The sequence below is a fragment of the Callospermophilus lateralis genome, chromosome 2 (assembly GCF_048772815.1).
Source record: "Callospermophilus lateralis isolate mCalLat2 chromosome 2, mCalLat2.hap1, whole genome shotgun sequence".
In the NCBI taxonomy this organism is placed as follows: domain Eukaryota; kingdom Metazoa; phylum Chordata; class Mammalia; order Rodentia; family Sciuridae; genus Callospermophilus; species Callospermophilus lateralis.
This window is the reverse complement of record NC_135306.1, coordinates 19,333,478-19,360,080: the sequence shown is the minus strand read 5'-3', so window position 1 is coordinate 19,360,080 and position 26,603 is coordinate 19,333,478. Positions and strand designations below refer to the sequence as shown.

Sequence of the window (26,603 nt, the reverse complement as noted above, 5' to 3'; positions counted from 1 at the left end):
TAGGCCCTGGTCCAACCCCAGGGCAGCCCCCCTGCTGGCTAGCGGGAAAGTCGGCTCTGCTCTGCGGGGAGCAGGGCTCAGCCACTGTCCCTCAGGCTCTGACCTGGTGGAGACCTCCTGAGGGGGGCGGGTGGCCTGCAAACCACTGCCGATCCAGCAAGGCCCTGCCTGGGAGGCATCGTCCGTCCTAGGCCGCTGTGCTCTGGTGAACCGCTGAGTCCCCAGGAAGGTGCGGAGGGCCCTGGCCTGGAGCGGAGTGGCCTGTTGCACTCAAGAGGGAAGACACACTGCAGCCTCGCCGGGCCGGGGGCCAAGAACTTCCTGACACTAGGAGGCAGGGTCAGCCTACCCGATGGGTCCCTGCACACTGGACAGTCACAGCGGCCTCTCGGGTCACCCCATCCTCCAGGCCCTCTGCTCACGGAAGGGGGCATCTTAGATGCAAACAGCACGGCATCGCTTACTAAAGACTCTCAGGAAGCTGGGACCCCAGCACCTGCTGCTCCCCCACCCCCTCTGCCAAGCAGTGCCCACGCTTGGCCTAGTGACCTCTTCCCCTCTTTGTAGTGGCCACACGCCTCCCAGCTCAGGTCCAGCTCCAAACCGTTCTGCCTCAGCTACTGCCCTGCTGACCCCCAGCTTCAGATCTTAGTGGGCCTCCTGTCCCCAAGATCCAGGCATCAGGCCACGCCTCAGCCTGTCACCTGCCCAAGGTGACCTGGAAGGAATGAAGTGGACCATCCTCCTGGAGCAGGGACAGGCCTGCAGCTGCGGGGGTCTGAGCTGCCACACCCTTGTGGTGCCCCAATGAGGAGGGAGGCTCAGAGGCCACAAGAGGCTCTGGCCAACGCAGCCATGGCCAGAGCTCCCTTGCAGCTCCCTGCAGGGCCAGGAGCGGGGGACAGAGAGGCTTCAGGGCAGAGGCCCTGTCCCAGCACCCTGGAGGCCCTGGGAGCCTCTATCCAGACACCTTGGAGGTCTGGCTGCAAAGCCTCCCAAGTCCAGGTGGAAAAGTCTGAAGTCTAGACAAGACAGGGTCCCAGCTGCCATCCCTGGCCTCCACGGCATCTGCTCAGCGGTGTAGTTCTGGCCTTGACCTCCACAGTCTTTCTCTACGGTCCTCTTCCCAGCTCACAGAGTAGTGAACCCTGTGAATTCACTGACCTCACTGAGCAGCCCTCAGGTGCTGGGTCTTCCTAGCCCCATACACAGATGTGGAAACTGAGGCTCAGAGGTTATGTCACCTGCCCAAGGTGGCCTGGCTACTGTCGTGGAGAGCCAGACCTGCTGGTAGGATTCTAAGTCTTGAGAGATGAAGTCCTTCTGCTAAAGACCTGCTTGCCCTAAGTGGAGAATTCTAGAAATGCTGGGCAGAACTTCTTTTTCACTCTACTGTCCTAGCCAACATCTGTTTTCTTTTTTTTTCTTTTGGCCCTGGGAATTGAACTCAGGGACACCCAACCACTGAGCCACATCCCCAGCCCTATTTGGTATTTTATTTAGAGACAGAGTCTCGCCGAGTTGCTTAGCACTTTTGCTGAGGCTGGCTTTGAACTCACCGTCCTCCTGCCTCAGCCTCCCGAGCTGCTGGGATGACAGGCGTGGGCCACTGCACTGGCTTAGCCAAAATATTTATGAGGGAAAATGATATTGTTTGGAACTTGCAAAAAAAAAATAAAAATGCTCAAGGCTGCCTCTCTGTTCGACAAATGGAAAGTACACGCCATCTGTCCCCGGGGCGGCTGCATCTGATTTCCTGTGATCAACAGCCTCTGCTTGGAGGGCAAACGGCTGTGAGTGAACCTTGTTTAGCCTGGGATCGATAACGGACCGCACGACCCAGGGACAGCAGGCAAACGGACACTGGCTCCACCTGGGGCAACTGTCTGGGTATCTGGCTACCCGAGACCCAGATGCCCGAAGCTGCCATGTGCTTCTCAATGCCAGAGCAAAGGACATTTTCCTAGGACATGGGAGGCGAGTATGTAGAGGACGATTCTGCAGGTGGCCGGGGGGCGTGGCTTCAGTGAGTTCCCGCTTTGCATTTCCTGGGTCTCCACTGGTGCCAGGCCCTGGGCTGGCACCCGCGATGCAGACGGGAAAGATGGAGCCCCTGCCTGCACCCACGTCCTCTGTGCCTACACAGCAGTTACTGCAGCAGAGAGGAAGAGCGTGTGAGCGCCAGGAGCTCAGGGATCTGGGCCACGAGTCAGAGATGTGTGCGGCTGTCGTCCCTTGACGGTGACCTGGGGTGATCTGTTGGTCAGCATTACTGCGGCCAAGAGCTACGGGCACCCAGCGATGCTGCCGACGGCACCTGGTACTTGAGGAGGACTAAACAGGGCTCCGACCTCCTTCTCCCCCCGCAGGATGCTGCAGCCCGTGTTGGGAGCACGGAGAGCAGATGGGGTGCAGCTATCTCCTCGCCGTGGCTGCTCTGAACCTTTCCCAGCACCTTTGACACAAGGGAGACTCAGACTGCAGGGGCCGTGGGGTCTGCCTCGGGTGTAGTGGGTAGTGAGTGGGCAGAGCTGTCTGGAGGGCATACTGCTCTACAGGGAAAGCATAAGGCAAGGCTCTGGACACCCAGGACAGGCCCTGGCCACGGGCAAGATGGGGCTCAGGGGGAGGAGCTTCCATCCTGTGGCCCTGCGTGCAGGTGGCCTGGCTGCGCTGGGTGTCCAATCCGAGGTTTGTCCTATGGGTGTGTAGGGGGAGGGGCTGCCCAGGCACAGGGAGAGCTGGTGCTTGCACAGCCCACGGCCACCTCTCTTGGGGACTCAGGCTGCGCAGCCTCCCAGCCCTTCATGACCTACAGACCTCTTGGCCTGGCTGGTTCATGGGAACAAACCTGTTCATCTTGGGACAGATCCATTCTTGTCTATTCTGATCATCCAAGAGATCAGGCTAAAACTATGTCAGACTATGCCAGTCCCTGCTCTTACGTGCTCAGAGCTCTCATGCTGCTCAAAGCCAAAGTCCCCAGCATATAATCTGCCTCTCCTCTTCCCCGTACTCACTCTGCTCTGGAGTGTGCTCAGACACTCTAGCTCCTCAGGGCCTTTGCACATGCTATTCTTGCTCTGTAAACTTCTCTTCCTCTAGATGTGGGGTGGCTCTCTCCATTACCGCCAGTCTTACTCATGTGTCACTTCCTAGCCCCACGGAGTCCCCTTCCCTGTTCTAAGTTTCTCCTTAGCACCTGTCACATGACCTGCTGTGCATTTTCCGTCATCGACCTGGCTTACTGCCTGCGATTCCTGCTCATCTCTGGATTCTGCAGGGGGCAGGGCTCCTCAGCTGCTTTCTACCGACTACCCAGCACGGACGGACGGCTGCAGAGAGCACACGGCAAGCACTCAGTCAGGAAGGAAGGAAAAGGAGGAGGGGAGGAAACATGACAGACAGACAGACAGACGGCTGGTGACTCTGAGCCAGAGGCTGGAGAGGTCCACCAGGGAAGCGCCTCGGTCACCAGGGCACCACTCAGAGGCGAGCGGGCCGGGTCCGAATCCTCCCTCCACCTCTTCCCTAGCTGTGTGACCTCGAGCAAGTTGCTTTTCCTCTCTGGATTTCAGTTCCTGCTCTGTAAAATGGGGTCATAGCTGTGCCGGCCACCCTCCTGGATCCTGGGAGGGTGCAGAGGACATAGGTAGAAAGCCTTACACCACAGAGAGCTCTCAACGGAGGTCGGCTCTAAGGTTAATAAGAGAGACTTGATTATTTACGTGAACTAGGCTCTGTGCTGAGCAGCAGGGGCTGAGTGGTAACCTCAGACATGGCTGCTGCCCTCCAACAGCTGGTGGTCAAGGGGGTAACTGGTCAGGCCTGCAGAGATTGGAAAAATACAAAGAGCCACGACAAGACAGAAGCCTGGGGGCTGGAGGAGCCAAGGGCTGAAAGCCACCCCTAGAGAGTGTCAGGGAAGGCTTCCTGGAAGAGGTGGCACCTGAGCTTTGGACTGAAACAGGTTGTGTGAGGTGGAAAGGAGCAGATTCCAGCAGCAGCATCACCATATGCAAAGGCCAAGGGGTGTCTCCACAGCAAGACTCGACACTGTCATCCTCACTGTGACAGATCTACAGCTGAGCTCAGAGAGGCGAGACCACTTCCTGAGGTCACACAACAAGGACGGGCTAGAGCTGGGATTTGAACAGAGCGATCCTCACTCCAGGGCCTGAGGGCACCTGGCGAATGGATGACCAGGAGAGACAGTGAGCACCAAGAAGAAAGCCCAGTCCCCAGCAGGGACAGTGCAGACAGAGGGGTGGCCGGAGGGGCCAGAGCCCCCTACCTCTGCCCCTGGCTAAGGGACTCCCACAGTCCCCACCCGGCAGGAAGGACGGTACCTCCATCAGGTCTATAAGCCACAGCAGCCGCTCCTGGGGCGGAAGGATGGGCAAAAGGCAAAAAGAAAAATACATCAAATAAATATGAGGGACAGGCCGCCATGGCACCCCCGCCCCAGGCCCACGCGCATGCAGACGAGATTCTCCCACCCCTTCCAGCTGGGGAAGGGGGGGGAGGTGAGGGAAGGGCACACCGCTCCCCACCCCTCCATCCTGCCGAGAAGGATGCTCGCCGCAAGAAAGATGCTTGTCCATGAAAAGGGACACGCTCCTCCCCGGGGCTCAGCTGGGGTCTCTGTCCCTTTTGGAGCCCAGACTGCTCGGACCCTGCGTGGAACCCCCAACCAGAGGAGGCTGGCTCTGGGGAGGCCCGAGCCCCACGGTGCAGAGACCATAGTGCAGAGAAGTGGGGCCCCTGGCACTGGCCCCATGGGCAGCCATCAGAGGGGGATGGCCGTCCCTCACCTGGTGCTTTCCAGGCCTCCACGGGTCAGCAGGGGTCTAGGTACAAACCCCCAGGGGGCGTGGAAAAAACCACACAGGTCGGGAAAAACCGTGGCGTCACCCGCCTCGGAGCATGGCGGCACTTCCGGGCACTGGCAGGCTATCTGCTCCCATGGGCCCCGGCAGCCTTCCACTCAGTCCTCCCCACAGCTGGGGGACGTGGAGTTATGAGCCTGCTGCAGGGGAGGACACTGAGCACCGGGAGGCCAGCTGGCCTTGCCGTGCCCTGCAGCCTTCCCTGGGGGTCCCCCGGGAGCCTGGGAGCTTGCCCGGGTCTGGGAGTCCCGACCTGACGTGCCCGTGCTCCCTGCCAGGACGAGGACTCAGAGTAACAGCTGTCCTGAGTCATTCCTGCCTCAGACACGGGGAGCCTCACGTCCACCCGGCCCCCAAAACTCCCTGCTCAAGACCATCCTGTGGCCTGAGATCCACCAGCCCGGGGGCCCCGGGTGCAGTGAGTGACTCTTGGCAGGGAAGGCCCGACTGCCACAGCTGGGGTCCAGAGTGGCCGGAGGAAGTGCTTGAGTAGGGGAGATACCCAGGCCAGGCCAGGCCGCTGCTGGGCCCCCTGCCCCGCCCTTGGTCTCAGGCTGCTATGGGCCTTTTATGGCCCCTCAGGCCATTTATCCAGGGGAATCTGAGGCCCAGGACACTCAGGACCTAACCCTGTGACCCTTGCCTCCTGGACCAGGAGGCATCCCAGCCACTCCATGGAGCTCTGGTCCCTGATTCCAAAGGGGCACTGCAGAATCACAGGCTGTGGTTCCCCGGGTTTAGGAACAGTGGCTCACGGGGGCTGAAGCCCTCTGTGGCCATTTTTGTGGCCCATCTCATGGAGTCGGACTCAGAGAAAGCGCGGCCCCGGGAGCCAAAGTCCGGCTGCTTGAGGCCATGTGTGCCCAGGACCAGCTGCAGCCTGCCCCACCCTGGAAGTGATCGCTCCTCCAGGAACTCAGAGCAGCCACGCCCAGAGCCCTAGAGGGACGCAGAGCGACTTCCGGATCCCCTGGAAGGGTAGGACCTTGGGATGAAGGTGACTGAGGATGTTAGAGGTGGGGGTGCAGGAGCAGAGGATCCCTCAGAGCCCTGGAGCTGAAGAGAAGTCACACGGGGCGTCTATGAGGGACAGGGGAGCAGGCGACAGGGCCACGGCTCACCCATGTCCACTAACCACCCATGTCTACGACCTTGGACCTGCTGTCCCCGTGAGCCCTGATCTCCTTCCAAAGGGACCCATGACCCCGTGTCCTCGCGGTCTGAGATCCCCCCGGTAACGGCTCCCAGCTCAGCACCTGGGGGCAATGGTGCTCGAGAAACACGCCTTCCCCTTCTCTCCTGGAAGAGTGGGGACCAACCTCCCAAAGGCAAGAAAGGGTATGGGGGGCAGAGCCACGCCACCCTGGCCTGGCCCGCCCGGCCTGCTCCTCCGTGTGGATGGCAATGACCCGTTGTCTCTGGGAGGGACGGAGGGCAGAAGGACTCTCCTGCCTCTGAGCACCCTGGGCCGGGCACAGAGTCACGTCCCGAGGTGTCCAGACGCTGTTCCATGGGGCAGACAAGTCGGTAAGCAGGTCAGGCTGGGTCTGGGGCTCCAACAAGGGGTGGCCTCTTGATCCGGGTCACCATGACCACTGCTGTCTATTGAGTGCTCACCCGGAACCAGGCACAGCACCAAATGCTGTGTCATCTTTTTTAGGTCTCCCACAAATCGTTATGGTATATATATATTTCTCTTTTTGGTACTGAGGAATGAACCCAGGGGCACTTAACCACTAAGCCACCTCCCCAGCCCTTTTTTGGATTTTATTTAGAGACAGGGTCTCACTGAGTTGCTTAGGGCCTCGCTAAGATGCTGAGGCTGGCTTTGAACTTGCGATTCTCCTGCCTCGGCCTCCCAGGCCACTAGGATTACTTGTATTTTTTCCTATTTGCCTAATGACCCTTGTTTTGACCTTTCCCCCGGACTCTGGCACCCAGACCGAGAGTCCCACTAGGCCTGCTCTGCCTTGCGCCTGTGCCTGGCATGCAGTAGGTGCTCAGCAACCATCAGGCTTCTAGAGACGAAGAGACCAAGGCTCCGAGTGACAGGGCACAACAGGGAAGTCGTGGGGCTGGGACTGGAACCCGCCCGGTTCACCCCAAAGCCACCGTCTCAACTCTGCCCCTGATCTTCAAGCCAGGCAGGGCGGCTCACCCTGGCCGAGCTGACGGTGGTGGAGGTGCCGTGGCTGCCTGTGGACGAGCCCGTGTCGCTGTAGGAGACCGTGGAGTAGGTGTCCCCGGCCCCAGGGCCCGGCGGCTGACGTGCCTTCATAGACTCGATCTCCCGCCTCAGCACCAGGTGGTCAAAGCGGTCCAGGTCTTGTGGGGAGATGGTGCCTCTTACCTCAGAGAGGACAGCAAACTGGAGGTGGGGACAAGAGAGGCACTCAGCGGAGCACTGGCACCAGTGTCCCTGGTCCTCTCAAGTGACCTGCATGAACCTTCTATGGCTCCCCAGTACCCTCAGGAGAAAGTCCAAACACACACCTTTGGGCACACACAGCCCAGCACCCTCTGACCCCGCTTCCCTGCCTCGTCCTCCTCCTCAGCATAAACACACCCGACCGTATGTCCCTGAAGACGCCATGATGTCCAGGCCACGAGGCCCCTGGCTGGTCCCTCCCCCTCGAGCACCTGCCCCTCCAGGTCCCGTACGTCTCCCAGTCGCGTTTCCTGCACGCCCTCCCCGCGATCTCAGCACTGCTTCCTTTGTGCAGCTTCTGAGCCTCAAACAGACTCCTGCAGGAGCAGGGCTCCAGGCTGGTATGTGGCAGGGTCACCTGCGGCTGGTCACAGTTCCTGACAGCAGGGAGGGGCCTGGGCATTGCCAGAAGTGTTCCAGGACATCCCACTGCAGACTGCGGCCGCGTCAGGGTCCCCATCGGGCCCTTTGTCTGCTTCCCAAGGAGCCTCGAGCCTAGCGGGGGGCTGCCTTGGTCATCCGTCTCTGCCCGCAGCTCAGTCGGGCCCAACTCCTGGGAGCCTGGGGGGGAAGGAGCAGGGACAGGGAGGCAGGTCACCTTGGCGTGGGTGTTGAGCAGCTCGAACAGGGCCATGACGAGGGCCTCCACGGAGACGCTGCCGCGGCGGTACTCGTCCAGGTAGTAGGTCATGGTGGCGCGCTCCTGCTCCGACAGCAGGTGCCGGGCCTGTTCCTCCAGCAGCACGCGGGTCTGGTTCCCCAGGCTGCTCAGCGTCACCTGGGAGCCGGCTGGGCCCTTATAGAATCCTGGCTGGAAGACAGGAAGATGGAGGCCTGGGATTCTGCAGACTGGGGCCAGAGGCCCGGCCCAGCCGCAGTGCCCCTCCGTGGTCTCTGCACACGCAGGCACCCGGACAAACCCCGATGTGTGACCTAATCAGGGGCAAAGCCACACAGCACACGTCATCCCACTCAGGCGCTGTCGCCAGGTTCCCGTTTCCTCCTCCAGGTTTCACTGTCTCCTGGGGACACTGGGGACACCATTAGTGTCTGTATTTCTGCAATGTAACTCAGGTCCTCACCATCCCCCCCGCCACTGTCTCCCGTCACCGGCTGAGCTCGGCGCTGGTCCCTTGACTTCACTATCACCTGCTCAGAGCAGCTGGAACAACCTTGTCACCATGTCACTCCCTGCTTAAAAGGCTTTCAGGAACTTCCCATGACTTCAGGTCAGAAGCCATACCTCTTGTCATGGCCTAGAATGCCCCGTGGGACCTGCCATCCTGCCTGCTGTCATCTTGTTCCCCATCCATGCCCTGCTCCCTGCTTCCAGGCTCGGGCACTGCTGCTCCCCGGAACTGGGTCACAGCCCTCGCCCATCTGAGCTGGAGCCTCATCTGCTTGCGCTCTCTCTCTCTCTCTCTCTCTCTCTCTCTCTCTCTCTCGACCCCACCTCCTTGCCTTCATGGTACCGGGCATCCTTTCTAACCAGGCATTTGTTTGAAGGTTTGCTTTGTTCTTTGACATCCTGGGTGTCACCCCCAGGGTGGCAGGGGCCTGGTCTGCTCTGTCCCCTGCTGTTAACCCAGGCACCCGGGCAGGGCCTGGATCCTCCAGGGGGTCAGCCATGCCGGCTGAACTGTCTCAGGTGCAGAGCTGCTCAGCACACTCTGCCTCGCCCAGAGCTGAGAAGAAGCCCAAGCCCCCACCCTACCTTGTTGGTCCCTTCTGTTGAGACATCCCCTGGAAACCTGTGGAGAAAGACAGCTGTCTTCAGCTGCCTGTCTGAGCAGATGGCCAGGCCCAGCAAGGGCAAGGAAGGGCAGAGCTTTGGAGCACACACTCATGGCCTCCGAGTGCCGCTGGCCAGTTTGGGGGCTACTCAGTGAACCCCCAGACAGATGGGCAGCTTCCAGTCCCCCCTCCACAACATGGCCAACCCCATGCCAGGTGGACTCCTGCGCTGTCTCTGCCCCTGCGGGACCAGGCGCTCCCGGCTCAGCATCTGGGAGCCACAGTGCTTGAGGTAACAGCTGGAGAAGGCTCGGCTGAGACTCGCAGTCCAAGGCCAGGCCGGAGGGGACGAGCGAATTGCAGCTCCCCAGGCAACTGCAGGGACGGCTCAGCTCCAGCCCATGTTTTCGGAAGGGGGTGGGGGGAGCGTGGTAAAGAAGGCTCAAGTTACCATCTTCCTAACACTTCCTCATTTTTAATAGGCAGAAATTCAGATTTTTATATGAACCCTGATGTCTTTTTAAATGCTGGCCACTGATAACCACCACCACCACCACCACAACAACAACAACGACAAAAACCAACATTATGAAGGGAAAGAAAGGAAAGGAGAGGATGCTCTGGGGTGTATCTGGCCAGGGGGCCACTGGCCACCAGGCTGGGACATCTGATGAAGACCCAAGGTGACATGTCACATTATTAGCCACTATGCAGCCACCTGGCAACTGACCCTCTGGTATGACTTCTGGGTTCACCCTTAACCCCTGGTATCCTCACTAGTGGACCTGGGGTGGGGGCAGGGTCGGTTTTCAGATGAAGTAACTAAAACCCAGGAAAGTGTCACGGGCTTTGTCTGACAGCAAATGAAGAGCTGGTCCTGCGTCTCAGCTGTCCACGGGGAGACTAAGGCCGGGGGACAGGGGTTGGCCCAGAGCCACGGCCTGAAAATAAAAGGGACCCTGGTGCGGGGAGGCCCGTCCCAGCTCCAGCTCCGAGAGCGGACAGCGGCCGGGGCCGGGGTCGTCCTGACTGGGAAGCCGCGCAGGGTCCCCGCGCCCCGAGTGCGCGTGCGCAGAGGCCAGACCCTGCCGAGTTCGCGGCGCTCTCCCCAATCCGGGAACTGGCGATCCACTTGGTCTCGTCCACCGTGGTGCGGGCGTGCGGCAGCCTCCCGACGTCCTTCACGGTCAAGATGAGGTGCCGAGACGACTTGAGCAGCTTGACCGCCTCGTCGTGCAGGATGGTGAGGAAGCTCCGCCCGTTGGCCTCCAGGATCTGGTCCCCAACCTGTCAAGACCCGTACACAACAGTCACCTGGGCTGTTTGCAGGACAGTGACTCAGCCTGGGGGCTTCACAGCTCTATCCCAATTCTCTGGCCAGCCTGCGGGGGAGGTGGTCCAGGCAGGCTCAGAGAGGTGTGTGCATGCCTGAGGGTCACACAGCAAGGAAGGGCAAAGCTGGCTTCCAATTCCAAGCCTGAGCCCAGAATCCTGATAGGAGAGGGGGCACCTGCCCAAGCCAGCAAGGCTTTGAGGGGCAGATCTGCAGCCCCAAAAGTCTCCTTTTGTGGAAACAAGTCATCTTCAGGCTGAGACAGGGGTGGGGTGGGGTGTGAATCTCATGGTGGGTTAAGGCAAGAGGGGCAAAGGCAGACAGCAGTATTTTCCTTACACGTTTATACACTGTTGAGCCAACTAGACCTTCCCTGAAAAAATATATGCGTGTGTGTGTGTGTGTGTGTGTGTGTGTGTTTAGGACAACGAGCCAGCAGTTTCATTTTGTGATGTGGAAGAAACCACATTTTTCATGAAAGCATTTAAAAAATAAAGGCAGAAAACCTAACCTTCTGATAAAAACTGTGTGACAAAACCAGAAGAGGCTGGTGTGTGGGGGAAGGGGCTACCCGGGGTCCCTACACCCTGGCCCAGGGCACCCAGATGCTGATCATGGCTGGTGCCCCTGCCTGTTGGCAGCACATGGTTGACTCCTGGTGTTGCACCAGCATTTTTTAAAGCAAGATCTGGACGAGGGCAGCCAAGCAGCCCCAGAGGAGCGGAGATGTAGGACGAGGCTAGAACCGGCTCCCTGGCCTCGCTTCCCAGGGCTGGTCTGCAGTGCACGCCCAGCACCCGCGGACAGTACTGCTCCCCTCCTGTGCCACACGTCGTGCTGGGATGCCACCTGCTCCTGCCGATGCTGCTCACAGGTCGGCAGCAGACCCAGTTTGGTGCCATAATTGAGTCCGCATCAGCGTCTCTGCTCTGGATTTCCAGGGCTCCCTCCCGCACAGCGGGATTCAATGAAAAGTCATCGAATGAATAAAAGTGATCCTGGTCTTGGAAGGGGTCCTGTGGCCCTGGTGTGGGAGATTAAACACCCGAGAAAAGTGGAGGCAATGCAGAAAGCAAGTTTTATTTAAGAGAGAGACAGAGATAGAGATAGAGAGAAGGGGGCCCAGAGCTAGGTGCCCGAGGGCGTGGGTGTGTCTTGCTCCTTTATAGACTCCCAGAATCCCCCTTTAAGCACCCACTCCCTTTCTTCTCCTTAGCAACCCAGTGATCACCCCAGTGATAACCAGCCCTCATCTCTTTATGCTGACTTCCGCCCCTGCCTCTGATTGTCAGGAATGTGACATTTCCTGTCCCCTCTGGCCAGGCAGGACAGCAGGCAGATTGCTTTTTGGCAAAGAAAGCATGTAGGGAGCCAGTACAGTGGGGCTCATCTCAGAGAATCACTCTCTCAACCTCGAGGTCTCACCATCCTCAGCTGTCTGTCCCCCTATAAAAGCACCCTCCTTCCCATCCGTTCCTAGGTCCAGACCATCCCTGCCCCAGTCCAGCAGGGACAGGCACGTTCACCGCCATGTCTGTCCCTTTCCATGACTCTCCTTACTTAGGATCCCCAGCACCCTACGGAGTAGCCGTCCTGCTCTTGATTCACTAGAGAGACACAGGCCCAGGGAGCTTCTAGCCTTACCCACAAAGCGTGGGACCAGAAGCCTTTCTGATTTCAGGGGTTTCCGGACTTTGAGACAGTTGCACAGACTTCACTGGCTGAGAACCTGCGAAGTCTGCAGTGCTCTGAAATCGCAGACCTTTGGGGCATCATTCAGGGGTTTCAGAGGACTTCAGAGAGTCCAAGGGCACTCGACCGACTGCTAGTGAAGAGGAGGGGCAGGTGCAGGCCGGGTTGGGTGGCCCCAAGGCCTCTGCTTCCTGCTACTGAGCCGCTGCCAGGCGCTGGCTGGTCTGAAACCCACCATCCCGCCACCCTTCCCCACCCTGCCTGCCGCAGCCACAACTGAAACCTGACTCTTCCACAGCTCCGCCCTCTGAGCAGCTCCTTTAGCAAATCCACCCTGTTGGTCCCCTCTCTTGGGTCCCCCTGCCACCTGCTGATCCCTAGGTTCCCTAGGTGGTCCCCCCCCCCTCACGTGCATTTACATCTAAACTGGCCACAGACACAGGGCCAGATGGATTTTATCGACTTCTTGCTTTTCTGACATCCCTCCCACTGAAAAATGTCCCGCGACCTCCCACAACCAGGACACAGCAGAGTGCAACGGTCACGCGTGTCACGCCCAAGACCTGGGTTCCCTTTGGGCTCTGCTACTCGCAGGCCGTGTGACTTCTGTGTCCCCAGGGGCTCTGGCACTTCATTTGCCTCAGGGGTGAAGATGGGGTCCCTGTCCAAGAGCAGCCTTCACCAGCGTCACCAGCGCTCAACTTCCCATGACAGAAGCCACAGCCCGGCCGGCCCCCATGTCTACAGCGCTTCCTCCCCTCCATCTCCCGGGCACCCTGTGGAGACGCCCAGGCCCCGGAGGTTAGGCAGCCCCAGGATTGCTTGGGAAGAGCTTCAGAGAACCCAGAGGAGAACCAGAGCTTGGCCCAGGGCTCGCTAAGGGCTTTTACATGAAGGGACCAAGGTCCTCCTCTGAAGCTCAGAGCAAAGCTACGGCCAAGGTCAGCTTCCCCAGGGATGGGGCCTGCCTGGGATGGAGGGGAAGCTCACTTCCAGCTGGGCCTCTCGCACCCGATCACCCAATCTGTGAGGCCGCCCCCGGGGGCCGCTCCACCTCTGGTCTCTGGTCTCCACAGCCCTCCCTGGCTGCCACCCGCTGCTCAGAGCCCCAGTCATCGTGGGTGGGGGGGCATTTCTCACCCGCCCAAGTGCTTTGTTTTCCTAAGTATCTCCCTCAACAGCTTTGGCTTTTGTTGAGCTGAGGGAATCAATTTTAATCTTCCTTTAATACATTTTATTTCATCCCAGCAGCTTAATTAAAGGAAACTCAAGACTGAGAGGCCAGATACATAGGAGCATCCTGTGAGCCAGGCCGGGGGGGGGGGGGGGGGACGGGACAACTCAGTGCCACCAGCATCTAGGAGGCCGGGGGAAGATTGCAGAAAAATACAGGCTGCCCAGTTAAACCTGCGTTTCAGATAAACAGCACTTTAAAATCCGTGTGTCCCAACCATTGCACGGGACAGACACGCAGTAAAACAAGTGCTCATCGTTTATCTGAAACTCAAATTTCCATGTTCACCTTATTCGTTTATGACCTAAATCGGGCAGTTCTGGGGTAAGGGTGTCATCATAGAACCAGAGGCTCCTGATGGGGGGCGGGGAGGGGGGCACCTGCCATTTCTGCAGCCTAAGCCCCCGTGAGTCACCGGCAACCCCCAGCTCAGCTGCACGCTGTGCGCTGCTGTCGGTGAAATCTCCTCTCCGCGGTGCTGGTCACGCTCTTCACGCCTGTTAAGTAAGTCTGTCCCCGCAGGACAGGGCGGATGCTGCGCGGGGCTCTGTGCCACCATCTGGGGACAGCCCTGAACTGAGAGTGGATGGCCATCTGCCCTGCTGAGCACACCTGAGCCCACTCCCCGTCTACTCCCAGCCCCTGCTCTCTCGTCTCCCCCAGGCCCGGGTGGGTCTGGTTTTGGGGCTCCCCACGCCCTCCCCAGCACCCGATGCGGTGTCCGGCGGCCACAAAGCCTTCCCAGCAGAATGGGTACATCCGTGATGCTCACAGCGGCCCCATGGGGCCAGCAGGGCATGGAGATCTGCCCCTAGTTTTGAAATCTGGCCACTGTGACATCGGAGCCAAGCGGTCCCACACAGCCCTCATGTAGACCGGAGTCACACTGTTCTCCTCTGAGGTGGTGTGACAGGCCATCACTTCCCAGGGAGTGTGAGAAGCCACAGGAGCCCCCAGCACAGGGCTCAAGACACGGGGACTCACCATGGCTCTTCATTCACATCCCATCCAGAGGAGAAGGGTTCAGAGATGTCCAGTGGCTTGCTTAAGGTCACACAGCAACTGAATAAATGAGCCAGCCCGGGAGCCCACCCTCCCCGCTCTCTTCCTCGCACCCGTGCCACCTCTCTCCAGCCCAGCGCAGGCGACAGGAGGTGTTCAGAGACTGGTGAAGGGTGGGTTCCCCATCCGTTTGCTTCCTCTTTCCTTTGGGTCGTGCCACATGAAGTTGGGGTCTTTCTCTTTCCCAGAGAAAACCCAAGAGCTCTTTGTTCCCTGAAAGGTGACTTTTCCTTACCCCCCAAGCCAACTAGGGAGAGGTGACGTGGACACACCAGGTGGAGGATGAAGAGGTGCCCATGCACCTGCTGGGGCCATCCCGGGGGTCTCCTGCAGATGGAGACCAGGCCCCAAAAAGGAGGGGGACACGTGGAGGGGACCTCAAGGCCAGGCCCCGGGGCTGACCAGTGGGCACTCGCACCCCCACCCCAGGACTCTTGGGGACAGGACGCGCTGCGGCGAGGACAGACAGGTGCCCGGTGCGATCGCGGGTCTGACATTGCTCAGCTCGCTGTGGGCACTGCGGGGAGAGCAGAGGCGGATAAAGGAATAACGGTGGCGCTCTCTTATTTGTCACCATGGATGTCCTGTTTATCTCCGTGACGCAGGAGAGGAGGCTGGACCACAGAACGCCCTTCATCTCACAGCAGAGCCAAGAGTCCTTCGTCACCCACAGCCGCGGGCGACAGGCTGGTGTTCCGAAGCTGAGGGGCCAACAGCCCTGGACCTGGCCGTCCACCAGGAGCCTGGGGATTCACATCGCTAGGTCAGCGGCCGTGACGAGTGCCCGGCCAGTCTCTAGGAGGCCCCAGGAAGAGGAGTTGTGATTCTAAAACCTCTTCCCTCGAAATGGGAACGAGACTACCCCCTGTGCAGACTGCAGGAGAGGCCCGGCAAGAGCCCAGACCCAGGAGTCTGGGTCTACCTCTAGACCTTGCTACGTATTTGCTGTAGGATCTTGGGGCATTTACTTAACCTCTCTGTGCCTCAGTCACTACCTTTAGAAAATGGAGATAATATTAGGACCTACTCACAGGTGAATTAATACCCTTACTGTATCCCAGCACCTAAATTGGAACATAGTAGATGCTCAACAAATATCTGCTGAATGGACACATATCAAGCACATTAAAGAGGACCCAAGCTGGACACGGTGGCTCATGCTTGGGAGGCCAAGGCAAGAGACGGCAAAGCCAGCCTCAGCAACTTACAGAGGCCTTGCCTCAAAAAGAAAAAGGGCTGGGGATGTGGCTCAGTGGTTGAGCACCTCTGGGCTCAATCCCCAGTACCAAAACAAACAAAAAAAGTACCTAACAGGGGCTGGGGATGTGGCTCCAGCGGTAGCGCGCTCGCCTGGCATGCGTGAGGCCCGGGTTCGATCCTCAGCACCACATACAAACAAAGATGTTGTGTCCACCGAAAACTGAAAAATAAATATTAAAAAAAAATTCTGTCTCTCTCTCTCTCTCTCTTTAAAAAAAAAAAAAAGTACCTAACATACAACAGGTGCTCAATAAATGTCAACTGCATTTTTAGAAAAGCATGCTTTCCCAGAAGCTGCTCACTGACCACTCACCAACCAAACCTGCCGTCCCACCTCCTTGGGTCTCAAGGCCACACCCACCTCCCCTCCTTCCATCTTGAGCTGACCCCCACATGGACCACACCGTGAAGTACAGATTCTGTCACCCCATCTTGCAGATGAGGAGGCTGAAGCCAGGAGGGGAGGTGACGAGACCTGGGAGGTGGCCTATGTTCCACCGGCCGGCAAAGTCCCTGCTCAAACAGACACCAAAGTCCCCTTTAAGAAAAGCCGACTGCTTTTCCGGTACCTCTTAGCCTGCTTGGCCCTGGGCTGTGGGCCATGCACACAGTAGGTGCTCTATTCATGGGTGGTGATGGGAACTGAAAACAGACTAGCAAGAAGAAACTGTGGACCGTGGATGGCCGCAGCTCTGGGCCCCTGCTGCACCCCGAGGCTGCTGGAGAGAGGTCTGCTCACACCACCAGATCCACCAGGTGCTGAGCCCGGGCCAGGACCCTTCCTCGTGGGGTAAGCCAGCCACACCGAGAGGGTGCCTGTCCCTGGCCTCCTCCCCGCTGTGCCGAGGCTGTAGTGAGACGGACTCCGTGGCTCCAGCCAAGGAGCCGGCATCACTTCAATGAAAATTCAAATTCTATTAAAGAGGTTTTTTTTTTTTGCAATTATGAATCTTTAATGGTTTTCCTTGTCAGGTATAAAAGTTTAATGGTTTTTTTTCCCCGTTTCGGTACAAGTGAACAGTGCAGTTTTAATGAGACAACATCAGTTTTTCCCAACAGTTCAGAAGTCAGTAAACCTTGCCCGTGTTTAAATAAATAAAAACAAGAAGATCAAGGCGCTTGTCGACAAGGTTCCTGGGCGAGCTCCGGGCCAGCACTGGGCCAGGGGACTTCTGAGTGGCCCCCGGAGGCTCAGCGCTCTCCCGAGGCAGAATCTGGCCAGAAACACCAAGGTCAGCCGGCCGAGCCCCTGCTTGCCCACCTCCAGTACAGGGCCCTGCGCTTTCTAGCTCCTTCTCTGACGCGGCAGATGGCTGTCAGCCCTTCCTGACTTGGACACCCTCCTCGAAGGCCTGCTCTAACCCCTCAGGTGGTCAGTGGGAAAGGGCTTGCCCAAGGTTGGACCAGAGTCAAGTTCACAGCCAGGCAGGTGAGAGGTTGTTCAGAGTTCTCCCACAGGGAAATCTAGGTCCCACAGGAAACATCAAGGAGTCACAGGGTCAAATCCGGGACGAATAAGACCCTGCGACCCGCGCACCTCACTGGGGCCAGCCACCTGGTAAAATTCAGTTCTAAACCCAGCACCTAACCGGGCACGCAAGGCTTCCTGTTTTAATAGATGAAAATAGAGAGGTGAAGTCATTTGCCCAGGGACACCCAGCACACAAGCAGCAAAGCAGGATGAACCCAGCCTGGCTGCTCTTCCGAGCCCCAGACTTGCACCTGCCACCCAACACGTCCACTCAGATGACTGAGGGCACCCCAGGCCAGCGCTGTCCGAAGAACTTTCTGAAATATAACGGAAATGTTCTCTACCTGCACTGTCCCAGAAAGTAGCCACTGAGAGTGAAGCTTGAATTAATTCAAATTAAATGACATTAATTTCCACCGTCACACTAGCTCCGTTTTGATGGCCAGAGGTGAATGACAGCTGCCCGAGGTGGAGCCCCTGACCTTCCCCTTCTGCCTGCCCAGGCCTCCTCCAGGCCCCCCATTCTGGTGCTCAAGCCCAAACCCTCAAAGCCTCTGGGTCCACCCTCAGGCCACCTGCCTTCCCCAAGGGCCCTGACCCCTCCCTCCCCGTTAGCTCACTCTGGCCTCGGCCACCCTCACTTGCTGGGCCGGCCACCACCACCTCGGAGGCCTCCTCTCTCCTCATCCACCCAACATCTGCCTCCTGTGGCCCAGCTCCTCCCCCACTGGCTCGGGGCCTGCGCTCCCTGTGCCATCTCCCGGTCCCCCGCAGCCACCGCTCAGCTCACTGACCACAGTGCCATCCCACCAGGAGGCCTTGCAGATGCTGTTCCTCTCCCCAAACACTGTTCCCTCTGTTCTCCGCCTGGATAACGTCCACTCAACTTCAGCTCCTGGCTGTAAGGACAGCTGCTCCGAGGCAGGTGTCACTGATGCCCCTCGGGTACCTGCCCCTTGAGACCATGAAAGCCAGGCTGCTGCATCCCCGTTGAATGGCACGCAGAAGGACTGGACAAACACCTGGGTCCCCAAACAGATGAACAGACCGTTCAGTGAACGGAGCGGCAGGGACGGGGAAGCAGGCCGTCCCTGTGGACAGGCAGGACGGTCCAGGCTCTGGGAAGGTGGGGCCTGGGAGGTCAGCCCACAGAACGCAGCTGGGAAAGGGCATCCGATTTTTCCTGCAGTCGGAGCAGAGGAAGGGAAGGGAAGCCCCATTTGCCACGTGCACAGAGTGACAAGGCCCCTGGGAGTAGCGAGCGGTGGCATCAACTGTGTGCAGACTTTCAACACCCCGGAGCGCTCCAAGGGGCCCCGACAAAGGGAGAAACGCCCCTGTTGTTGGAAGGGGCTCGGCATCGCCCAGAAGCCGGTTCTCTGAGCTCCTCTATGAATCCAACCTTGTGAGTTAAACAAGAGGAACGGCAGGAGCTGCTCTCAGATACGGCAACACAAATGTTTGTGAAAAAAATAATAAATAAATAACAACGTGCATGGAGCCAGCTAGACTGCACCTCGCTAAGGAGCAGGAGGCACTGGATACAAGAATCTGTGACCAAGTTCAGAATAAGAGACGCCTTTGAAAGCTCCCCGCACACAGACGATCATGTCAGGGGATGCAGTGCCTAGGACCCTGATCTGGTCGCCACACACTGTGTGCACATTTGGACCGTCGGGCCGCCAGGCCCTGTAAGGATGTACCAATATCACGTCTCAGTGTAAAAGGGCACAAGAAAAAGAGGCTCATGGCTAAGGAAGAAGCCCAGGCTGAAGAGCCAGCACAGCCTGTGGGGCCAGCTCTGTGACATTCAGGATGGAAACAGCTTAAAGATCAGCGGTTGCCTGGGGCTGGGGCTGGGGGTGGGGATGTGTGGGACGGAGGGGAATTTAGGGAGGTGAAACTGGGCAAGGATGCTGAGAGGCTGGGTCGGTGGCAGGCACAGAACTGGAGCCTGGCTGTGATCCAGCAGCTCTGGCAGCGGAGGCAGGAGGACTGCAAGTTCAAGACCAGCCTCAGCAGCTTAGCTGAAGCCCTAAGCCGCTCAGTGAGACCCTCTCTCTACTCTTTTTTATTTTTTTGTGGTGCTGGGATTCAACCCAGGGCCTTGTGCATGTGAGGTAAGCACTCCACCAACTGAGCTCTAGCCCCAGCCCCTGGTACCCTGTCTCTAAATAAAGCACAAAAGGGCTGGGGATGCGTCTCAGTGGTTAAGCACCCCTGGGTTCAGTCCCTGGTACCAATCCCCACAGAACTGTGAACCCCGGTGTAAACCACAGCTGGGGGTTAACAATGCTATTCACTGGCTCAGTGTCCGTAACCAACGTAGCCCTCCGACTCTGCTGACGTGGGAGGTTGCCAGCAGGGGTGACTCTGTGACTCTGTGCAGGAAGGGTGGGGGGAGCCGAGCAAGATGGGGACTCCACTTCCGTCTGCTCAACTTTTCTGTAAACCGAAAACTGCTCTGAAAATACATCTATTATTTTTTTTTAAATAATAATGCTATTTTTTAGAAATAACTTTAAAATAAAAAACATAAATGATTAAATATTATTATTTGTGAATAAGAGTGATTTTTTGAATCTAAACATCCGCATGAAGGGCTCTGCAGACCCGGGGAGGGAGGAGTCACAGCAGGAGCCCGCGGGGCCTGAAGCCACTCCCTGCGCCCCCCCAGCAGCTCTGACCATGAGCCACACAGTGGCACAGACTGGAGTCGGGCCCAAGGACACAGGGAAGTGTGGCATGTGACCAACCCCGTGGCAAAGACAGGCTTTTTAGTATGCAGGGCTGGGGCCACCACGGAGTCACTCACAGAAAGAAAACATCTCCCGCCTCCGTGAGAACCAACCCCAATCAGATCCAGCTCTAAAAGCGCTGACGATGTTACGGGAAAGTGGACCCGTCCCTCCATTCCCTGGGTCCCAAGGCAGGGTTTTCAGCTAGTGCTCAGGTTCAAAGAAAGAACGGGGTTCATCGCGATGCAAGGAAACTTTTGTATTGAGAAAACTGACCACCGTGTAATGGACCCGTGTGCACCCAGCTCCTACCCTAGCTCTAATGAGACTAGGGCCTCTGGGGGGTGATAAATGTCACCAAGGCCATCAGGGTGGGGCCCTGACCCAAGAGAGCAGGTGCCTTGTAAGAGGAAGAGACACCAGAGTTCCCTCTCAGCCCCGGGGGACACAGTGAGAAGGCTGCTCCAGCCTCCCTGCCTCCGGCCTGGGGAAGCAGGATGCTATCATCCGAGCCGCCCTGAGGTGGTCTGAGAGCCTGTGCTGAGGGCACCGCAGAGAACATGTCTGTGGATACCACAGACAAAGGCTCCCCGGCCTTCCTCTATGAGGGATCCTTCAATACTATGGAGAATAAACCCAAAACACTGATGGAGAGAAGATAGGGAAAAGACATGAACAAGTTACAAAAAAAAAAAAAAAGACAAAAAATGATCCTTAAACACATGAAAAGATGTTCAAGTTGACTTATGGTATGAGAACTGCAAAATAAAGCTACAAGAAGATACCACTTCTCACCTTTCAGATTGGAAAAAAATTTGAACTTGACCGTACTCATCAGCCATTGGGAAACACCAGGCTCCGACATGCGGAGGGTGGGGATTTGGGGTGGAACAACACTTACGGAATCCATTTTCCCGATGTGTACCATGAAACTATACTTCCAAAATCAAGAAGATGCATAAACACATGGTTATTCATTGCAGCATTGCTTTTTTTTAATGTTTATTTTTTAGTTGTACACCATACCTTTACTTTGTTCATTTATTTTTATGTGGTGCTGAGGATTGAACCCAGGGCCTCACACGTGCTAGGCAAATGCTCTGACACTGAGCCACAACCCCAGCCCCACAGCATTGCTTTTAATTGCAAAATTTCGAAAATAACCTAAATGTCCATACAGATAATAGTTCGATAAAATGTGGTAGAACCACACAGTGGAGTACTATACAGCTGTGAGAAAGAATGGCAAAGATCTGTGTGTATTGACATAATGTGATTGCCAAGATAGTACGTTGAACAATTATATCCAAAAAGTACCTATAGCATGCTTCTTTTTATATAAGAACTAAGGAAAAGTATAGCTGAAACTGCTTATTTTTGCAAAAGAAGCCAGAGAGAAAACCCAGAAACTCTTTTCTTTGGTGGCCTGTACTGAGCAGGGGAGAGCGGGCGGGAAGGGAAGCCCCAGCCCTCCGAGAGTTGCCTTATGTCTGGTTTTGTTGAGTTGCTCAGAAAGTAAGATCAGATCAACAAAGCTGAGGGGAAGCCCTGTCGAATTCCAGCAGAAATAAGTGACCCGGTTTCAGATAAATCACACGACGATAGTAAAGGGGAAGTGAAATCACGCGTCCAACTCTTGGAGCGCTCTGGTGGGGCCCAAATGCCAGCAAACCTCCCCCAGCAGGCTTTCTTTCACAGCAGCACGCACGTGGCAACCCTGACGGCTTGTGTGTCTTGTCAAATTGAGCCCATGAGTGACTGTGTTGAGGGCGATCTTGACCTCTCGCTGTGGAAGAAATGGGAGGAGGCGGGGAGGAGGCCCGGGTTACACTCGGGGAGGAGGCCTTGGGTGAACGAGCTTTACACAGACGTGGAACTGCGTGCACTTCATGTGTGTGTTCACGTGCACGCGCGCGTGTTCACGTGCACGCGCGTGTGTCCACGTGCACGCGCGCGTGTTCATGTGCACACGCGTGGTACAGGATGAGGTTACGAGCATGAGACACGCAGGCGGGTTGGCAGACACGCCCCCCCGAGCCTGGTCCACTCAGAGGCCTGCGCGTCCTGACTTCTCTGGGAGCATCAAAATCAACAGTGGTGACGATGAATCCTAACAAGTAAAGCCAGGGTGCCTGAGCCCGTGTTGACACTAAATGGACAGCCAGGGGACAAGCCCCTCCGTGGGAAATGCTGACCGAGTTCTCACATTTTCTGAATCAGGGAAATCTAGTAGGTAAAGACGGACAAGGAACACGGTAGTCAGAGTCTCAAAATATCTCCGACAAATTAGATACTGATTACAGAATGGAAAACAATAATTTCAGCGCCCAGAAACCTGGCAGGCATTATTTACTCCAGCGATCAAGGTCACCCTCCCTCATTACTGATGTGAGGGGACCCAGCAAAGACCCGGCACCGTGGCTGGGGTGTTCCTGCCAAAACACAGGCCCTGCCCCCACCCGGTCCCAGGAAATGTCAGACCACCCAGAGGGAGGGACATTTGACAACAGAAGGAGCCAGCATTCCCCGCAGGTGTCAATGTCCCAGACGGTGAAGAAGGGCTGGGCAAGTGCTCCACATTAAATGACACTCAGCGGTCACTGGAGCCAACCTCAGGTGTGATCCTGGATTTGCTCCTGGGCCAGAAGAAGAGCTTCTGGAAAAGGATGGCACTGGGACAAGTGACAAGACCCAGACGAGGCCTGTGCACCAGGCAGATGGTGGCACAGCAGCTGAATTCCCTGATTTGATGGCTGTGGTGTGATCATGTTAACCGGAGTCCCTGTTCTTGGGACAAAAAGGGTCCAGAAGTATTCAGGATCAAAGGGCACGAGATATACAACTTCAGGGCAGCGGGGAGGGGGGGTGGTGACAAAATGGGAATGGTGATAAGGCCAGTGTGGCCCATCTCTAAATAGCAGTGAACTAGGTGGAGGCACACAGAGGTTCTCGGCAGCTCCGTGGCAACGCTTTGGAAGACTGAGATTCCTTCAAAGAAAAGCACTTGAAGCAAATCCTCCCAGGCCGTGTTGGGCAGCAGCGGGGCACTGAAGACACGAGTGGGTTTCATTTCTATACTTCGTGGTCAGTAAAAAGGATGATGTGAACTTGCCCTTCCAAATAGGCTAGCCTCCTCCAGCGGTCACCAGGAAGCCAGCAATGCCATTGACACCAATACCAGATGGTGGAGACCATTAGATAAGACCCGAGTGCCTCCCCAGGGTCGGAGCCAGAACAGGTACAGGCAGTACAGCATACACCGTATGAGTAACCGATAGCTGCTGTAACAAATTACCACCTACTTAGTGGCTTAAAGCAACACAACTTATTTTCTCATAGATCTAAAGGTCAGAAGTCTGATATAGATTCCATTAGGCTAGAATCAAGATGTCAGAATGGCTGGGTTCCTTTCTGGACAGTCTCGGGGACAATCCATTTCCTTGCCTTTTCCGGGCTTCTAGAGATGGCCCACATTCCTAGGCTGGTGACCCCTTCCTCCCTCTCCAGAGCTGGCATCATCTAGCCAAGTCTTTCTCACATGGCCGGATCTTGAGTTCTTCCTGAATCCCAGCTCCACTTGGAAGAGCCCTTGGGGTTACACTGGATCCACCAGGTTAATCCAGGATCACCTCCCCAGTCCCAGGCAGCCAAGCTGCAACCTAATTCTACCTCTGTGACATCACCAAACGTATTCCCAGGTTCTGGAGATCGGGGTATAGATAATTTGGGGATCTGTTATTTTGCCTCCCACATCTGAGGTGCCAAAGCCTGGTAGACACTCATGGTTAGCCAAGGAGAGCTGATACAGAAGGCTTCCACGGCCCCAACTGGGTGAGGGAGGGGTTCAATCCCTGCCAAGGTTGCTGGAGCACCCCTTGGTGACAACTTACTTAGGGACATCGGACAAAATGATGTAAAAAACATTTGCAATGTTACTTCTAGAAATTAACCCCAAGAAAATAATCATGCATAAGCAAAAGAGGTTTTTATGCATAAGCAGAAAGAGTTTGAACCCCCTCCTAAACATGGAGGAATTAGAGAATAGTCACATACGGTATCGCATATCCATACAGCGATGGCTGTAATTACATTCAAAACATTGTTATTGAACATGTAAGGACATAAAATGATTTCTTCCAATCAAACTTTTAAAAACTATAAAATCAACATCAGTCATAGTACAAGTAGTCTAGTGGTAAAAATTAGTGCAGACTGACTGTAAAAAGCTCCCCCAACCCCAACAACACCCCCATCCTTAAAAACACACCTCAGGTCCAGGTTTCTGGAGCGCCAGGCCCCTGGGCAGAGGCCATTTCTCGATTTGGAAACTATCTTCAGATGCACCCATACACAGATGGACAGACCTCCCCTTTCCAAACAGCAAAGGTGGAATTACATAACAACACTCCGTGCCCTGTAAGTCTTTCTGACATGGAAGGATCTAGATGCTGCACTGTTTTGGAAAGCAGAGGAGAGAAAATAGTTTAATCCCAGTTTTGCTAAAATATGTTTATCCTTCCTCTCCACCTAAGCACAACACATTGGAAAGACATACACTAAAACCGCTGCACTGTTTCCCTGAGTGTGGGATTCTCTATGTGGTCTGCACTGGACACAGTTTGTTTATGAACTTGGACTTTGGATGCATGTCAACCTTTCCTATCTGATGTGGTCTTCTATTCAGAAAGGACTGGGAGGAAACATGCCCAACCATTCACGGGAGTTGCCCCTGACTGATAAATTCCAGGCAATTTTAATTGCAGGCTTTTTTCATTTTCTGCTGTCTCCAAATTGTCTACAAAGACCAGACTGTCAAGACAAAAAAGAAAAAAAAAAATCCTAAAAAGAAGTGCAAAACTGGATGTGGTGGTGCACACCTGTAATCCCAGTGGCTCAGGAGGCTGAGGCAGGAGGACTCACGTTTAAGGCCAGTCACAGCAACTCAGTGAGGCCCTAAACAACTCAGTAAGATCCCGCCTCTAAATAAAACATACAAAGGGCTGGGGATGTGGCTCAGTGGTTAAGTGCCTGGGTTCAATCCCTGGTACCAAAGAAAAAAGTAAAATAAAATAAAAAGAAGTGTAAAAACCTGGGGAGGCGGGACAGAGCCTAGACTGCCATTCACGTCCCTCCATGTTTGGGGGTCCCAGGAAGAGGGGCTGGGCCTGTGGCTGATCTGCCCCCCTCACCAGAGAAGAATCTTCCCCAGGTCCAAGTCCTGCCTTGTAGCCACCTGGGAGGAATGGCGCCTGTGCACCCCCCCGCCCCCCCCCCTCTGCAGCCTGCAGACACACAGCTGGGAGGGGGCTTATGAATTCCTCAAAAGGTGCTCTGAGGTTCCTCCCATTTGTTGCTCCTCAGCAAAGCTTATTTCAATTAGAAACAGCTAAACACGTGACTTCCAGGGAATGGCTAGGTCATTACACTCCAGCCACGGGGTGGAATGTTATTTTGTAACTATTACAAACTGTGCTTATGAGAAGTTTTTAATTACCGCACATGGTGGGGGGGGGGGGAATGCAAGCAGAGGGTGGAAAGCTGAACAGTTGCCACTGTATCCTACCAGTCTCGGGGACAGAGGGAGAAGAACTAGGAAGCCCTAGCAAGATGCTCACAGATGGGAACCGAGAAGCCAACTGTGGCTCTGCCACACAGCAGAATCATGCTCAGGCATAAAAATGAATTTAATGGTATAGACGACATTAAGTCAAGGGAAAGAAGCCAGAGGAAAGGGCCACACAGTCTGATTCACTGAAATGCAATGTCCCATGTGAACCAATCGGCAGAAACAGGCTGATGGAAGTTTTCAGGGAGTGGTGAGGGCAGGAATGGAGAGGGGTGTTTGGGGGGTGCTTAAGGGGTGCAGGGGTTTTTAGGGGTGTGATAAAGACGTTCTGAAATTCGGTAGCAGTGATGACTGCTCAACCCTGTGAATTTGCTCAAATGCACTGGTTCGAACAGTGGAACCGGGTGAATTTCAGAGTAGATCATCTCTCAAAACCAACAAGCAGCGAGCGAGTCCTGCCGCCTGAGGGGCGGGATGGCGGCCCTGTTAGGCATGATGTGCGGAACTTCTTACTTTAGCAGCTGGAAAAATACAATTAAATGAAACAGCTTCCTCAAAGGGTTTGGGTCAACACCCCAGTTCTCCTGACACCCCAGACTCTGAGAGTTGGGGCTCCCTGCATCTGCTTTAGAACCAGCTGCTCCCTGACTTGGGAATCAGCAGAAGCAGTCCGTGCCACCTGCCTCTATGGGTCACCACCAGCTGTGGGGTCTCAGGAGAGCTGCTGGGGCCGGTGTCCTGCCTGGCCTGCGCCCCTCCCTGCCCACCCAGCCCCTCTCAGCATCCCTGGCCCCACCCTGTGTCTGGAAGACGGCTGCCCTCCCTTCTGCCCCTGTCACCTACACTTCACACCACCACCCGGCTCATCTCACAGGGCAGAGGCTGTGCTCTGGGCTCATGCCTGCACGTCAGGCCAGAAAGGTTCTCAGCAAGTATCCGCTACCTGCATGGACACCCCACAGGGTCCAGCTAGCAGCCACACTGGCCCTCCTCTGTGGGAGTCAAGGCTCCCCACTGCAAGTCCCCGACACAGGCAGGGTGTGCACTGGTGACTCAAGGACGCAGATCAGCCTGCCTGGGTTCATGGCCTGGCTCCACTGCATCCTGTGTGACCTTGGGCAAGTCACTGAACCTCTCTGCATATTAGCCTGAGACCCCTTTTAGAGTCTGGCGCCCCTACAGCTGGCTCCCCCTAC

At 56.3% G+C, this 26,603-nt stretch overlaps 1 protein-coding gene across 1 annotated transcript in view; it reads right to left on the bottom strand.

Annotated features, from left to right (window-relative positions):
• Whrn (whirlin) overlaps positions 1–26,603 on the bottom strand; it is an 85,999-nt gene that overhangs the window by 9,285 nt on the left and 50,111 nt on the right. The window contains exons 4-7 of the mRNA XM_077108636.1: positions 10,127–10,338; positions 9,032–9,071; positions 7,916–8,128; positions 7,048–7,257 (exon numbers count right to left, since the gene is read on the bottom strand). Of these exons, the coding sequence (XP_076964751.1) occupies positions 7,048–7,257; positions 7,916–8,128; positions 9,032–9,071; positions 10,127–10,338 (675 nt within the window). The remainder of the gene's footprint in view (positions 1–7,047; positions 7,258–7,915; positions 8,129–9,031; positions 9,072–10,126; positions 10,339–26,603) is intronic.